General features: G+C 43.4%; 1 protein-coding gene across 2 annotated transcripts in view; it reads left to right on the top strand.

Annotated features, from left to right (window-relative positions):
- LOC131471763 (ubiquitin-conjugating enzyme E2 E2) overlaps positions 1-16,136 on the top strand; it is a 41,611-nt gene that overhangs the window by 5,719 nt on the left and 19,756 nt on the right. For both annotated transcript variants that reach the window (XM_058648494.1, XM_058648496.1), the window contains exon 3: positions 468-518. In XM_058648494.1, the coding sequence (XP_058504477.1) occupies positions 468-518 (51 nt within the window). The remainder of the gene's footprint in view (positions 1-467; positions 519-16,136) is intronic.

Here is a 16,136-nt window from a genome sequence, read left to right on the forward strand (position 1 = left end):
TGCATGTCCTCTTCTCATCTCCTTAGTCTCATCCTCTTCTCATCCTCTCATCTCCTCAGTATCATCCTAGCATGTCCTCAGTCTCATCATCTCCTCACCTGAGTCTCATTGTCTCATCTCCTTAGTCTCATCCTCTCACCTCCAGTCTCATGCTCTCATCCTCTCATCTCCTCCATCTTATCCTCGCATCTTCTCAGTCTTATCTTCTCATCATCTCCTCTCTGGAGTCCCGTCTCACTTCTTCAGTCTCATCCTCTCATCTCCTCAGTCTCATCCTCTCATCTCCTCTGTCTCCTTCTTATGTCATGCATGCTTCTCGTATAGATGGTGGAATCACGTCACGTCTCTGCTCTGATGGAGTTTTTGTGTTTCTTGTGTTGTGACGAGATGCTGAAGATAAAGGCCTGTAGCTGCTCATACTGTGGAAATGTAACGATCATGTCTCTCTCCGTCTGTCTCTCTTCCAGGATTCAGAAAGAGCTGGCAGAAATAACACTAGACCCGCCTCCAAACTGCAGGTAAGGATTTGCTCCCATTTCCCAAATAACTCATGATCCACAACGGCGCAGATTTCCACGCTGTAATGGATGCCGGCAGCAGAAGTGTGCTCTCTTGTCTGTTTGTACAAAGGAAGGGCCATGCTTTATTTTTGTTTCTCTTCCCATAATAATGCTGCTGCTGCTGCTGCTGCTGCTGTTGTTGTGTGTTGTGTTTTGTTGGAGATGGTAATCTCAGGTGAATTAGAGCAAACACGGCCGCACTGTTGCTGCAATAAGAGGAAAAACGGCTTTTTTAGATCACACGGTATCACGTCTGCACTGAAATGGAAGAAAATGAGAGGTAGTGTGACTTTAAAAAAAAAGAAGCACCCCCCCTCGCTCTGCTGGGGCTTTACCACAGACAATGATTATTGTCCTGCTGCTGCTGCTCTTTGAGGAAGAGACAGGGTGGCAGACCACAGGAGCATCAGTCGTTGGGATGCAGGGCAGGGACCAGTTATGGACGATGACCATGCTTCTTATCGCCGTGTGAATCAGCACTTTTGTTGCACGTTAGGAAAAGAAAATGGCAGCCGATGTTTAGGGACTGTTTTTGTGGCACCTGCTTAAAATAATTGAGGGAAACCAAACGGCGGCTTTGTGCGAGTCATCTGGTGATTTGGAATCAGTGCCCCCTCGACGGCGCTGTTTATTGCATGAATTAATCGCCCCTGCTGGGTCTCATCACAAGCCCACCGTCATTAACCGTAAACACGCTCGCTAACCTTTTCATTCCGGCTCGCAGCCCCAGTTTTGTTATTGTACTGGAGGCTGAAAGAGATGTTGTTTTCCTCCAGGACTCTATAATCTATTTCACCCCCCCCCCCCCCATACACCCTCCTATCCCACTGCCTTCCCCCCTCCAAAAAAAAGATCTAGGTTGAAGGATTTAGCCAGAGGACAAGGGCAAGTCATTTGAAAGTAAAATAATTGCTAGCGGAAATTTCACAGTCATCTTCTTAGTGGGGGAACTAGTTGCCTGGGAAACAATTAAGCTTCTCCAGGATAATCCTCCCCCCCCTGCCCCCCCTCCCCGTGTGTGTATGTGTTTCTTTTTATGCTCTAAAATGATATCAAAATCTATTAAACGTCTTTCTATTGCGATGCACCCAAACAGATTAGCTGTCTGCTAACAATGAAGGGGTAAAAGAGACGTTTGGAGGGAGGGGGAGGGAGGGGGAGATACGGTTCAGATGCACTCAACATCAAAATTTCTCATGCAAATAACGACCACGGCACCGTTTACATTCTCGCATGAGCGGGCCACACACACACACACACACACACATACACACACACACGCACACACACACACACACAAACACACACACATCATTTGTATGCCACGCTCTCCTCGCTCTCGGGCCAGGTTAGCCCGGCTGAAAGGTTATTCTTTTCATTTCATTCCTGCCGACAAATGCAGACACAGGCCCTTCACGCACGCACGCACACACACAACTGTGTGTAAGACATTCACTGTTAACGATCGACAAACGTGGCAGAAGCTGCGAGGGTCAGGAGAAGAACCTCAGACCGCTTCTGTCGTGGTTGGAGAGAATTTGCCGTCCTCATCGCGTGGTTAAAATCTGCAGTCTCCTTCGTCTCACCTACAGTCTCTTCCCGGCTGTGTGTGTGTGTATGTGTGTGTGTAAAAATGGAGAGCCCTGCTTTGTGTCTGTCAGCGCAGAATCCTGTCGAGAGACATAAATTCACCGTTTAACAGCCACAAAAGTGCTCAAGGTCTAATCTAGTTTTAACATCTTTGGCACGAGGTGATCAAAAAATATAACATTCATCCATTCATCCATTAATTCATTCATCCATCCAAGGTCCCTGCGTTCTAACCGTCTGCCTCAGTTAAAAGCTGTTGCTATACCAATACAGTCATCTGATCACAAAGCTCTGCTCTACTGCGCTGCTGTAACATGAAATTATGGATCGATTGACGCTATGGATTAATCGGCAGGGATTAATGTGAATATTCTCTGGGTTCTTTGCTCCATATAAGGAGGTTTTTGGACAAAATATTAGGTTTTTGGACAAAAACAAGACCTTTCGAGAACGTCATCTGTAACATTTTCTGGACCAAACAATTGCTCGATCAGTTGATATTGAAAGGAATCGTTAGCTGCAGCGCTACATGAGTATAAAAGTGCAGTTCAGGCACAACATATTACAGCAGTCAACGTGCAGATTTGGGGGATTATTGGGTAATTGGGCACTTTAAATTGACCATAGGTGTGAGAGTGGATGGTTGTTTGTCTCCATGTGTCCCTGTGATGGACTGTCCTGACTGTCCAGGCTGTGCTTCGCTAGAGCTGCAACTAACGGTTATTTTCATTATCGATTAATCTGTGGAGTATTTTCATGATTAATAGAGTTATCGTTTGGTCCATAACATGTCAGAAAATGTGTATCTGTGTTTGTGAAACCTGGAAATGATGATGTTCTCAAGTGTCTTGTTTTGTCCTCAAACCAAAATGACCCAGTTTTTAAGGATTTCTTTGTTTATGTGGAGCAAAGAAACCGGAAAATATTCACATTTAAGAAGCTGAAACGATCAGAAATCTCGTTTATTAAAAGATCAAGAAGATTCATTTAATAATCGATCAATCGAGTAATTGTTTCAGCCTTGTACCTCGCCTTTCACCCTATGTCAGCTGGGATTAGCACCAGCTCCCCATGAGACCCTCGTGTGGAAGATAAAGAGTGAGTTTGTTGTTGTTGTTGTTGTTGTGGTGTGAAATATTGGCCATGGGTTTACCCTGATTGAAGATATATGGCGTCGGCGCTGCTCGTAGATAAACCCGTATCTGTCGAGGTCGATTTCTTTTGACGACGGGATCTGAGGACGCAGTCTGGACGGATTCAGACCTGATCCTCACATGATCCGTCCCTGACTCAGGACGTACGTTAACACGATCTCTCTGACTATGAAGAGTCTGTCATAACAAGGGCTAAAGAAAATCAGTCCTGTACAGTGCAAAGAAGACGAGTATTACTTTCCGCCACAAGCAACTCTTTGAATTAGTCTCGGAGCTAAATCTCAGATCTCTGCCGTGCGACGGCTCAGCCTGTCACCGTGACAGTCGTCAGACATTAAGACATTGAGACCCACAGGAGTTTGGCCATATTTCTCCCTCTGTCGTTCCCTTTAACTGTGTATTTACACTGTAATGTACAGTAAAAGCTGCAGCTCGTGCTTTAAGTGACAGAAACTGTGTTTTCCTGCACAAATAAATAAAATCTTGTCAACGGGAATCAAGATTTAAACAGTCTGGATTGTGTTGATTTATCACACCAGTGATGTCTTAACAAAAGTGAATTAGGGAAGTTGTTGTGTCGTCGACCTGGAAATGTTGATCGTGTTTTTCTGATACATGAGTTCAGAGGTCAGTTTTGGCTGATACTCATATATATGCTGATAACATCGTGCATTACTATGAAAAAGAAAAATGGAAATCATCTGCAGCTCTCTCCTTTTGTTGCTTGTTGTCACTGTTGATTAATCTGCTGGTTAATTTTTCAGTCGAAAAACTCCACATTTATTCAAATATTTAAGGTTTGTTACACAGAAAAGCATTTTTTTGAAGCAAATTAAACCAAATTAAACTACTTTGTTTGTCGTTTGACTGTAGAAGTGATTTGTAAAACTGATCACACGTTCTCCTCTGAATCTAATCATTCCAGCCTCGCTCTGATAACTCCCCTGTGGTAGAAACACTCCTCTCTGCCTCTCTGCCCCTCTCTTATTACTCGTGTTATTCCCTGTTTTCGGCTGCGTTTGTTGCAGTGTGACCGCGGCGAGCCGCTGACGCTCCCTTCCTTTGTACCGCCGGTCCATTACGCCGACGTCTCAAGCCGAAATCCACAAACAAAGACACCTTGACGCTCCTGCGCCGCCGCGGCGCTCTCTCCTCCTCACAGACGCACAAACAAACATCACTCGCACAAAAGAGCGAGAGATGAACAATGTTCAGCTGCCGAAACCATAACAATAATAAGCTCAAATAGCAGCTCAAATAGTTAAGATGCAACGCAGCCACAACCCCTGGTGCAGCTTCAGTAATAGGTTCACTCTTTTCTCCTCCGTCAGGCTGTCAAAAGTCATTGTGGGAAATGTGAGGCGCTGCTGAGTGCACTGGATGTGGATGGAGCTGTGGGAGGTTTGATGAAGCACCAGAGTTATTTGTGAAAACCTTAATCTGGGAATATTCTACACAAGCGGCGGCGGTGAGCGTCCAAGTCGAGGTCAAATCGTGTACAGAGATAGAATTTGAAATGTGGCTAAATATCAACACAGTCGGATAACTCGCAATTATTAGTGAGATTTACGGATGCTGTTCCATCGAAATCAGCAGTATAGTAATGTATGACCTGATTTCCCTCTGCTGTATTCCAGCAGAACAGTCGTCTCATGTGTCTTAGCCAATAATTTGCTTTACTCCAGCTCTGTGTTTTCAATCAGCACCCCCATTTGAAATATTGACCATTTACCAATACAGGTTATTTATGCCATATCAACGTTGTACATTTCAGTAAATATGTTGCTCAGAAGAAACCCAAACATGTGAAGATGTCTTTGACTGTTGTGTTAAAACGTCGGTGAATTGTCACTTGATGTCAAATGTCGATCCTCTTCATTACACGCTGTGTAGTAACACGGCCGCCCTTTGGAACCAGCGTCCCTCCACTCCGGTCCCTGAGTTTTCCCAGTGTGATGTCATTCATTCACGGTGCCTAAAATGGAGCCATCTCTCCCCGATGATATCATACAAAGAAAACACACACACACACACACACAGCTGGTCGTTCCATCACACGCTCATGACGTTAGAGGTTGGAATTTCTGATTTGATCCAGTTGGGATTAAGAGAGCGTTCTCTGCTTTCTCTGACGCATCGAGATCGAGACGCGTCAGAATTGTACTTTTGGACCATGCTGTAATTACATCATCAGGAATATTCACTACTTTTGTCTTTTATTAAAGTAAATAATAATCTTGAATATCAACATTTATTACTAATTTAGTTCAGTGTAGCATTAGGGCTGCACACACACGACTGAGTTTCAGAAAATACGCAAACCTTTTGTTAACATATCAGTGATTTGGGATTGGGATTTGATTTAGTGGTTTTCTTTAACCTGGTTAAAACAATGGTTAAATTAACGAAAAAGATCAAAGTAAAATAAAAGCAATGACAAAATAATGCTTTTTTAGCCCCACAATAGGGACATTTACATTGTTAGAGCATCATATTCCACTGTTTGGCTCGATTCTCGTGTCGGACTTCTCTTCCTGTGACGGTGGAAACACGGCAAAATACAGTCATGATAAAGACAATAAAAAATAAAGACGCATCCTTTTTTTACAGTCATTAACAGTTAAGATGCCTCAGAATATTCAGCGTAAGCAAAAAATAAACACAGCATGAACCTGATATCTACAGTGTAAAAGTAGTGTTCAAGCACACCGTGTAATCTGAGAACGATAAAAGCAGTAAAATAGAATCCAACAAAGATGAAAGTCATGACACGACATCACAGCAGATCCTGTGATTACAGAGTCACACACTGAAACAGGGAAGAGAACGATTCACTGCAGCGAGCAGCGTTTTCCCCGCGAGTCCTCCAGCTGATTTTTGCTGGAAAATCATTAATAACTTTTCAACAATATTTACCGCTCTGCTGGCTCTGTGCTGTTTTTCTAAGTCCTGTAATTAAAGTGTATTTAACTCGGGGAGGAGGGTTATTTCATGGCATCGGCTCCAGTGAGCCGGAGGCAAACAGATACAGACAGCTGAGATGTTTGGTTTTTAAATATCCAATTATTGATTTTCCTGCTCGTCTGTGAAGGTTCATCCAGGTCATTGTATCTGCGGGAGTTTTAGATAAAGGCAACAGACTAAAAAGCAAGTCCAGCTGAAAACATCCAAACTCCTGAAGACTTGCAATCGTTGAAGAGAGGATAAGGAGGAACAAACATAAATAAAACCAGCGCTGTGCAAAAGTCCAAGGTCACCACGAGATCTGTGGCTTTTTCACAAGAGTTTAACGACCATATAAAATAGTTTCTCAGTCTTTTTTATTAGTATGAAACCACATAGGACAACAAACATGCTTCTCCAGGCTGGAGCAGGTTCTGTTCATTATTACACACTCCGTGGAGCCACATTTTCAAACCAAGACGTTTAGCCGGGCACATTTTCCACAGCCTGGAAGCAGCAGGTGATTTAACACCACAGCAAATGTACGTGTTGAAGAAAACCCAGTAAAAGGACTTTGCCAGGAAGCAGAAATCATGTTTTTTTTCTTTGCACACTAGTATTCGTTTAGTGTGGTTAAATCAAAAGTGGTGCGTTTACCTATTTCAGTACGATTCGTTTGGATCGGTGTGAATGTGGTCCGAGACCTCTGATGTGGACCAAGCAGCCAAACTTCAGTCCACTTGATAGAAGAGGTCTGGTCCTGGACTGCTTGCAAGTGAACTCTGGAACTATTTACAAGTGGTTTGAACTAACGGCTACAACCTCAGAGTGTTCATCTATGTTGCAGAAACAGCCGGTGGTTTTGAAGCGCTCCAGACACAGCATTAGCACCAACACTAACCCTAACCATTCATCGCTGAAATAAGATAAATATACGTCGTTCATGGTCAGTACTGGTCTAAGCCAGAGAGTAAAAAGTTAGAGAGATAAAGTTATGATGTATGCAGTATCCAACCAAGCTGGCAGACCCCCGAACCGTAGTAAGGAGACCTCCGAAGACCACTAGCTCCTTTAGCTCGGATTAGCTCGGAAACCACGAGACTCCATCTGTGTTGAAGAACGGCACTTTATTCACACACTGCAGGCTGATACACAGCCTCTCTTATTATTGTGCGGCTCTCACAATAAGAGGAATAACTCAAAATATTCAGGGGAGCAGAGATAGTGTCTCAATAAAAAAAAAACATTTGCACAAAGCAAGCAGATCCACTTTTCTATGTTGATAAGAGCATTAAAATGAGAAAGAATTCATTTTAGAATAGATAAAAAAGTCATAGTCAGAGATGTTGAATGCAAAGAGCACATTTGTCTTATCGTTCCACCGCGATTCTGATGTAAAAGAGATGAATGTTAGTGTAAATCCAGACATGAGGTGAAACTGAGTCTCCATCTTCAACTGGAGCTTCTTCATTGTCCATCTCCATATCATCATCGAGCCCCCCCCCCCGTCTGTATCTGTCGCCATGTGGTCGCTCACATGTGGTGAGTGGGGGAGGGGCGGGGCGGCTTGTTTGAGTACGACTTTAACGTCACATAAACAACATGGATGTCACCATATTGTCTGAAGACTTTTATTGTGAGAGAAAAGTCTAAAAAATGTCCTTGTGTCAAAACTACTAATAGATTTTTGTTTACATGAATGTGTATCTCCATCATCATCATCATCATCATCATCGTCGTCTCTAAATCTCCACGGGCTGATGGGAACATCTTCATGTCTGTGCTGGCTGCCTGGTTTTTGCCTCGGGGTGTGGGGAGGTGGGTTTATATGCGAGTGACACACCCAGCGTCATTTTTCACAGTGTTACCATTAAGCACGGCAGGGAGGGTTATCAATATTCATGAGGGAGGCGTGTGTGTGTGGGGGGGGGGGGATTAGCTGCTCCGGTAGCTCTGGGCTGTTTGAATGGATCACTGTATCGTGCGCAGCGTTTAATCACGACAGCGGCGGCTCCGTTTGACCTTGGGCGAATCATCTCCAATCAGTGGATTTTTAACGTAACTGCTACCTTTGATAAATATGGAGGGAATGGTTTGTGTCTGTGTCAGACGCTGACATGAGCCTGACCTTTCCAGAGAAGGTGGTCCTCTTCATGACGACACAGGCTTCACAGTGGTGAGCGAGTGAATGCTTGTGCTGACGTGAGGCTCAGGGCCGGGTCAGAGACGAGTGAGGCGCTTTACCAGGCAATGTTGACCTTTGACCTTTAGTAAAGTGAATCAAATGGTTATAAGATGAAGAACGGGGAAGCAAAGACGTTTCATTGTTAATGTCTGTCACTTACATGTCAATAACAGGGGCGAAGATGCTTTACACCACATGCAGTCTGTCTTCAAACCATTGTTTTCCTGTAAAAATATCAAGTTGATGCCACTTGACAACATAAAAAGACTAAAAGAAGATTAAAAATAGCAAAATAAACAACTTAAACAGCCTTGGATTCACTTAAACCTCCAGTGTCCTGATGTTGTGTTCTTCTCTATTTAACTTAGTGTCTAACAGACAGTCATTTCCCTTTTATATGAAGCCTTACGATGTCTTCTTCTCACTGTTGTCCTCGTACACTTTTCTGTTTATTAACCAGACGAAATGTGACAGGGGGCGGGGTCTGTTCAAAGGCTGAAGTCGCTGTAAATTCAGACTCAACATTTCAGTTTCACACCGAGCATTGAGCGTTTCGTGGATCCAGTGTTGTCTCTTTCAGCAGATATGTTATTTTGTGACGTCATGGTTTGACCTCTTGAGTCTGGATTGACCTCAGTGACACAGTGACCACACCAGTAGCTCCTGTGTCCCCGACAGCTCTGTGGAGTTTGGTGTGAGGAGTGTACAGACCTCAGTTTAGGCTCAGAAAAAGGCTGCGTGAACCACAGTGTAAACATCATTTTAATACATATTAAACTCAAGTGGGTGTAGATTTTCCCCGCTGGCAGCCATGTTTTCACCGCTGCTTCCTGGAGTTCAGACTGTGTCAGTTGTTTATTCGTCAACATGACCTGTAAACGTACAATAGCAGGTGAGTGAGAGTGCACGAGCCGTCTTCCCTGAAGATAAATAAAGATGTCTGGGTCTGGCGGCGGAGCAGATGGATGGTGCCAGACTGGGCTGTGCTGATTAGTTATGGCCACCGTTCTCCTATAGTGCACCTATGAAACATCTGCTGAGAATCATTTTCTCTGCTGAAGCAGACCAGTCTGCCCTCATTATTTTTCCTCCACTCACAAAGTTTGGAGTGGAAAGGGGGAATAAAGTTTCTCCTGAAGAACCAGAGCAGCATATGCTAGGCCTGAGTTTAATTTATCCTTAATGTTTTCCGCTGCGCCGCTTGTTTGACAGCGAACACAGCGCGCCTTGATTCATGTGTGCCACTGAATTCTCGGCGTCCTCGTTCGGGAGCGGCAGACATTTGTCCGCGGCCGTTATTAACGGCTCCGCGGGGGAAGCCGAGCGCGAAGCGCGGCGCGTGCCGACATTTTGTTGCCGCAAAAAAAAGAAACTCTGCACCTGCTTTCACAGAGCGAGTGAACGATAATGTCGCGAGGCCGAGCCACGAGAACCTTTTGTTTGGCAAGCGAACAAATAACAGTAACTCAGAGGTAAACAATCGCTCTGAGATCCCATTACCCTTGTGACTGGGATCTTAAAGCCTTCATGGATTTCCCTCGCGGAGCCACAAATCACTCTGTTGCTCCTGCCAAGAAGATTTAAAGTGCCTTAATAACATATTTGCGGTCGGGACGGAATGAAATGTTAACACTCCGGTTCTTCTGTTAAGTGTTGAGATGAATTGTAACCCACCCCCCTTTTTTCTCTCTCTGGAAACCTGGTGTTACATCTCTGTACCTGCAAACCACAGGGCTAATGCGGCGTCGTGGGAATACAGCGCGCCGCTTCACGGCAGAGCTGGCAGCTCAGCTCGTCCTCATCGCTGACCTTTCGGTAATAAGACCAATCCCTCGGCCAAATGGCTGCTCGGTGTGGAAGGAGCAGCGAGAGGCTGCAGACATATGTTGCAGAGCTGTGAAATTAAAAATATTAACGTCGTGCTCTCGACTCATTTAGTTCATAAAGTGCAGCAGGCGGCAGTTTTGTCTGGGAGGCAGATCTGCTGGTGTTTCTCTCTCTCTCCAGTTTCCTCTCCTGAAGCGATTTTCCTCAGGAGTCCCAAGCCAGAGGAGCTGATTTACATGTCAGCACAAATTCAAACTTGTTTCTATTCAAGCAAAGCAAATGTTTATAATTACTCCTCCACACACACACACACACACACACTCCAGGATTTCTCCTCAGTACGTGTTAATGAAATAAAGCAACTTCATTACCAAATTTAACGCTTAATCCTTTATTATCATTTTACAACTGATTGCCCGGTGAATGGAAGAATGATGGAGGTGTGAGTCTTGGGTCACGATTCCATTCTCTTACTGAAATACATGAGTACTTTTTTATTTTTATTTTATCACCGGAGACACCGCTATTCCATATTTGAAAATCTTATATCATGACATACTCACACAACAGCTCCAGTGAGGGTGAGCACTTGGTGCCATCTAGTGGACTGAAACATCGACATCCATCCATGCTAAAAAAAAATGAATACAAGGTGGTTAACATGGTGGTAAATCACGGACTCAGACTAGCTTTACCAGGAGCTAGTCTGCACCACAATGAATTACTTACGACATGCTAAAGTAATGTTCACGAGACACTTTCAGTGACAACAACAACACTATCTTTAGCCGGGAGCCTTCAGAGTTGAATGTTTGTTTGTCACAAAGCCAGATTGTATCCGTTTGTTTCCCTCCAGGCTCTTGTAAACTTTCAGTGACTCTCTGTAGTGACATGAAGTTGAAGATCAGTGAAATCAGGATCCTGCAAATCTGTTTCCAAACTCGTAACAAAGCACGCCGCGGGGCATTATAAGGATCAGATATAGTCGCTCTTGTCAAGTTTTGCGATTTAAATGTTTGTCAGGAGAACAACGAAGAGGAGCGGGAAATATTGAAAATGCGGCTCGTCATCGAGCTCCCTCCTCTGCAACACCAGTGAGTAATTATTCCCCGTTAATGGGAAGACTTGCATTCAGCGGAACAGAAACCAATATTTCAAACCGTTTAAATGCTTTTATTTTGTGCTGAAATGAAGTTTTAGCACCAGGATCTTTACATATTCTTTCATTTCGTGGTGACTATCAGTTGTTGTGTCATCCGTGGCTACACAACAGCAAGCGGTTTTGTCGGCTAAGTGATATTTTTATGACTCTGATATTTTGCCGTTTCCCTTTATGTGGCGCCCGTGTTATTATGGTAATGATATATGCTCTGCATTATTCATTTTTAGCCATGGGCCTACATTTGCACTGCATCACACTCTCTCTGCTGCTGCTGCTGCTGCTGCTGCTGCTGCTTCTGCAGCGGCGGCGGCGGAGGAGAAAGCAGAATGCTTACTGCAGCACAAAAAAACATCTCTTGTGCTTGCACTTGAGAAGAATCTGACAAAAAGGAAAGGATGATAAAATGGACCTGCTGCTTTATTTACAGCTCTGTTAACATTGAACTTTAAACCTCCTGTGAGGACAGACTTGAAACCTTTCTTTTCCTAGAATTCTTCCTCACTTCTTCTTCTTCACTGATTGAGCTCGGCACACGCAAGGGTCGCCTTCCTCCGAGAATAGCATGACATTATTCCCTCCGAATTGGAAAGCGTGCAAACCACCTACTCAACCGTTTTCCCCCCTCGTCGCCGCGTAAACCGTCCGGTCAGTAATCGCAGTATTCATTGTGCGCGCGAACAATAAAAGGCTTGATTAAAAAAAACAAACCGTGTCATTTGAGACAATAGAGACGCGGGGAACAGAGGAAGGAGGTGTCGCCCTCGCCTGTTGAGCTGCACAGTAATTGGCGCCGGAGCTCTTTCACGGTCGGGGGAAAAGAAGATTGCTTCATTAAAGTTCCTCTTCTGATAACCGCAGAAGCCACGCTGGTAGAAAAGAGGATCCTAACTGACTGAAGGGAAGACAGGGGGGGGGGGCACCTGTGGGGAATCAAGTGGAATAATGCAGATAATGGCTCTGTTTGTGTTCTGTGGCTTTTTACACCATCCAAAACATATCCTCGTTTATTGCTCTGCCTTCCTGTTTTAGTTATCATAGTGCCGACCTTTTTCAAATGATTCAGTTCAGTTCATTCATGAATCACATGAATCTGTTTGGCTTGTTTTTATCCATATAACAAAATAAATCATTAAAATATGGTTTATTATGGTTTGATTCAACCTTTTCTGACATGTTATGGACCCAAATGAGTAGGGAGAATAGTCAATGAAGCTAATTTCCCAAGTGATTTATCAGTTTGAACAAGTTTTCAGATTTATTTAGCTTCTTAAATGTGAATATCACATCATTATAATGGAATAACTCTGGTTTGTGGACAAAACAACGTCCTCATTTAATATTTAGGGAAACGCCAATCAACATTTTTCAAACTTTTATGACTCCGGACTACTTAAATCATTGGGATTATTAATTCCTTCCTAAATGAATCGTCGACTCTTTTTATAATTGATTAGTTGGTTTTTACACTACTTAAAACAAGTTCTTTGATTTTTGATTTTTTTTGATTTTGGTTTGTGGATTGTGGGAAACACAAGTCAACATTTCATGAACCAAACAACTAGGACTGCAACAATGAATCGCTTGTTAATCTATCACTAAATTTATCGCCAACTCATTTTTACTCGGTTACTCAGTTTGAAAGTTTTATTCAATCACTAAATCAAGTTCTCAGGGTTTTCAGCTGCTTAAATGTGAATATTTTCCTGTTTCTTCGCTCCATATAACAAAAGAAATCATTTGTGGACAAAACAAAAGATCACATGTCTTGACATAATCGATTATAATCGACAGAATAACTGTGGCCGATATTAAAGTGTAAAGGTTTCTGTTTAAGTTACCCTAACACTAACACTAACCCTTGGAAATTCCGAGTTCCGACTACAAATGGAACACAGCGTAGAGTCCAGCGTAGGTGCGGAAGTCCAGTTCTCTCTCCGATCACCTGACTCACATATGCTGAAAGGTTATAATGGAATCAATGATCAATGGCACTGAAAACATGTTGCCTACCTCAGCTTTAAAGTGATCGTCGACTGAGTTTGAACGTAACCTAATCCTCAGAGCACGAACAAAACAAGTGTGTAGTTTCTTCTCTAATGGAGCACAGCAGCTGTGGTCGGCTTGGATTCATGCTGACTACAATGTAACCCCGCCCACCCAGCCATATTTTATGGTGATTAAATCAAAACATAGGAACTCTCCACATCACCACTGCAGCCATTGTGCTTTTTAATCCAAAAACAACTCGATTTACTGTTCACAACTTGCGTAAAATCCATTTCTTGGAAAAAGAGAAACTTTTCACTTTTATATCGTCTTCTACTTTGTGGTTTCCCTTTTATGAGCTCTAAGAATATCACCAATTACTCAACACTCGTACAACTTCTCCCATGGCTGTGAGTAACTAACGTCTGTTAGCTTTACATCATGTCTGATGATTTAAAATGGACATAACAATAATAATAATCCATTTTATTTATGTAATGCTTTTAAAGGGCGCTCAAAGATGTGTTGAAGTCATAGATGAAAATGTCCTGAATATTTACGGATTAAAGACAGTTCTAAAGACATGGCTCTTGATGTGAGTCTAGAATGAGGCGAGGTCAGTGCAGTCGTGGATTTGTTTGGGGAGAGTTCCAGGGATCGGTTGCTCCAGATCTAGTGCTTGGTCCTTTTGAAACGACACCTCAACGGACCGGAAGTCGTCTGGAACTCGTCCCCGTCGACATCCGACAAAATAATTGTAAGTATCTAACGCTTATAAACTGACAAACATTAGATATGAACAATTATTTTGTCGTATGGCGATGGCAATGTGTTCCAGACGGAAAACGACTCCAAGCCCGGGACAACTTACGATCCATTGAGCTGTTGCTCCAAAACTAAGTAGCCAACCGTCCGGCAGCTTCCCGAAGCCTGCCCCCAAACAAAAAACCATGGCGCAATCAACAAGTGAGGGAGCGCAAAGAAGTGTATTTTCAAACAATGAAATACAATATTTTTGAATGATTAAATCGATATTTTATTTGAGTCAAATGGAATTCCTTAATCGCGCAGCTGTTTCACACTGTGGATCTGAACAACACCATTTTTGACACAGAGTGAGACATCTCGCTTTCTGCCAATCGAACAGCGACTCGCCCGATACGATCAAAGATACGGAGGATTTTCACTCGAGGGGAAAAAAAACCAAGCTTGCATTTCACGGAGCACGTCGGTACAGATTTATTACTCCATTAGTTGATTAACCGCTTCAATAATCGATGATTAGTCGACTGTCGCCCAGCACTAATAAAGAGCGGCACATCATTAGCGTAGCGGTGAAACCATGGCGACGTGTGATGTGAGTACGTAAGTGAGGGAGGGAGAATTCTTTTTTATCTCAGACTATGAAAACATGCTCTGTTGCCGCTCTGCTTTTATTACTCGGGGGGGGGGGGGGGGGGGAGCTCCTTTGAGGCTTCTTTGAAGCCTCAGTGAAATGACCACAGACAGACAGACGGACGGACAGACAGTCCTCTGAAGCACAAACTGCGTGGAAACAGCAAACCGTTTGAGCCTCACGTTTCTTTATTTGCGGTTGCTTGCCGTGTTTTCTCTAATGAAGGAATGTAAATTTTTACCAGTTGTTCGTGATCTGGAACACGTTTTTTTATGATGGAAAAAATATTTTCATCCAGGATAGTTTGTTTTCCTAACACATGTCTCAAGAATATAATCTGCCTCTTTATCTGGCTGTTAAAGAACCAAAGTTTGTCAACCCCTCACTCGACTCCACCAAAGTCCATAGAGAAAAGTAGTGATTTTACGTCACTGCACACAGGCGATGTTGATCCACTTCTCCCTCCATCACTTAGTTCAAATGTATTATTTTGTGACTTTTGTTTGTTAAACTTCTTACTTCATGTTTACCTCAGGGACACAAACTTACCAAACAAGGCAGCAGAGGACCAGCAGCTCCTGTGTCTCTGAGAGCTAAAATCGCTGATTTTCACTGTGGACTTTGGTGCAGGTGAAGGAACAGTTTACAAACTAAAGCTCGTAGTCAAAGGAAAGCTGTTTAATGGTGAAGAAAAGTAGCAATCTTATTCCAAAGATATTGCAGAGGCACGGGTTTATCTCGCGACTACATCTCTTTCATCAACTTAACCCAAGGCCTGATTTCTGTGGGAATTGGCTCGCAGCGACAATAACCACGAGATAGATTAGAGATTTGGTGGAGATTAGCTCAACTGTCACGCCGCAAGATAAAGGTTATCTTTTGGCATTGGCACCAATCTGCAGATTGCCTTGTCTAAGAATTGGGAGATTAAATGGGCAGAGGATGCCCCCGGTCTCTGCTACTGCACTGTATCATGGGAAGAAAAGGTCATTCAATATATATGGAAATCATTACTGCTGTCTGTGATTACGAGGCACAGCTTGGATAGTTTTCAGGGGCCTGAGAATGAAAGGTAAAAAAAAAATGATGGAAAAGGTCTGTGGTACAAGTGTTTCCTTAATCCTCCGCCTCTGAAAAGTGTCTCAGTGGAGTCTCTGGGTTTCAGAGTCTTTCTCAGCCTCGTGTGCAGTGATGAGGGTGTTTCTGAAACAAGGTCAGTGTGAGATGCAATTACCGCGCTCCCTCACAGGTACCGGAAACATGACTTTATGACCGAATCATGCTGACGTTACAAGCTGTCGGACAGCTGTTATTGCAATGAAGGAAAAACTAA

The sequence above is a fragment of the Solea solea genome, chromosome 13 (genome assembly GCF_958295425.1).
Source record: "Solea solea chromosome 13, fSolSol10.1, whole genome shotgun sequence".
Lineage (NCBI taxonomy): Eukaryota > Metazoa > Chordata > Actinopteri > Pleuronectiformes > Soleidae > Solea > Solea solea.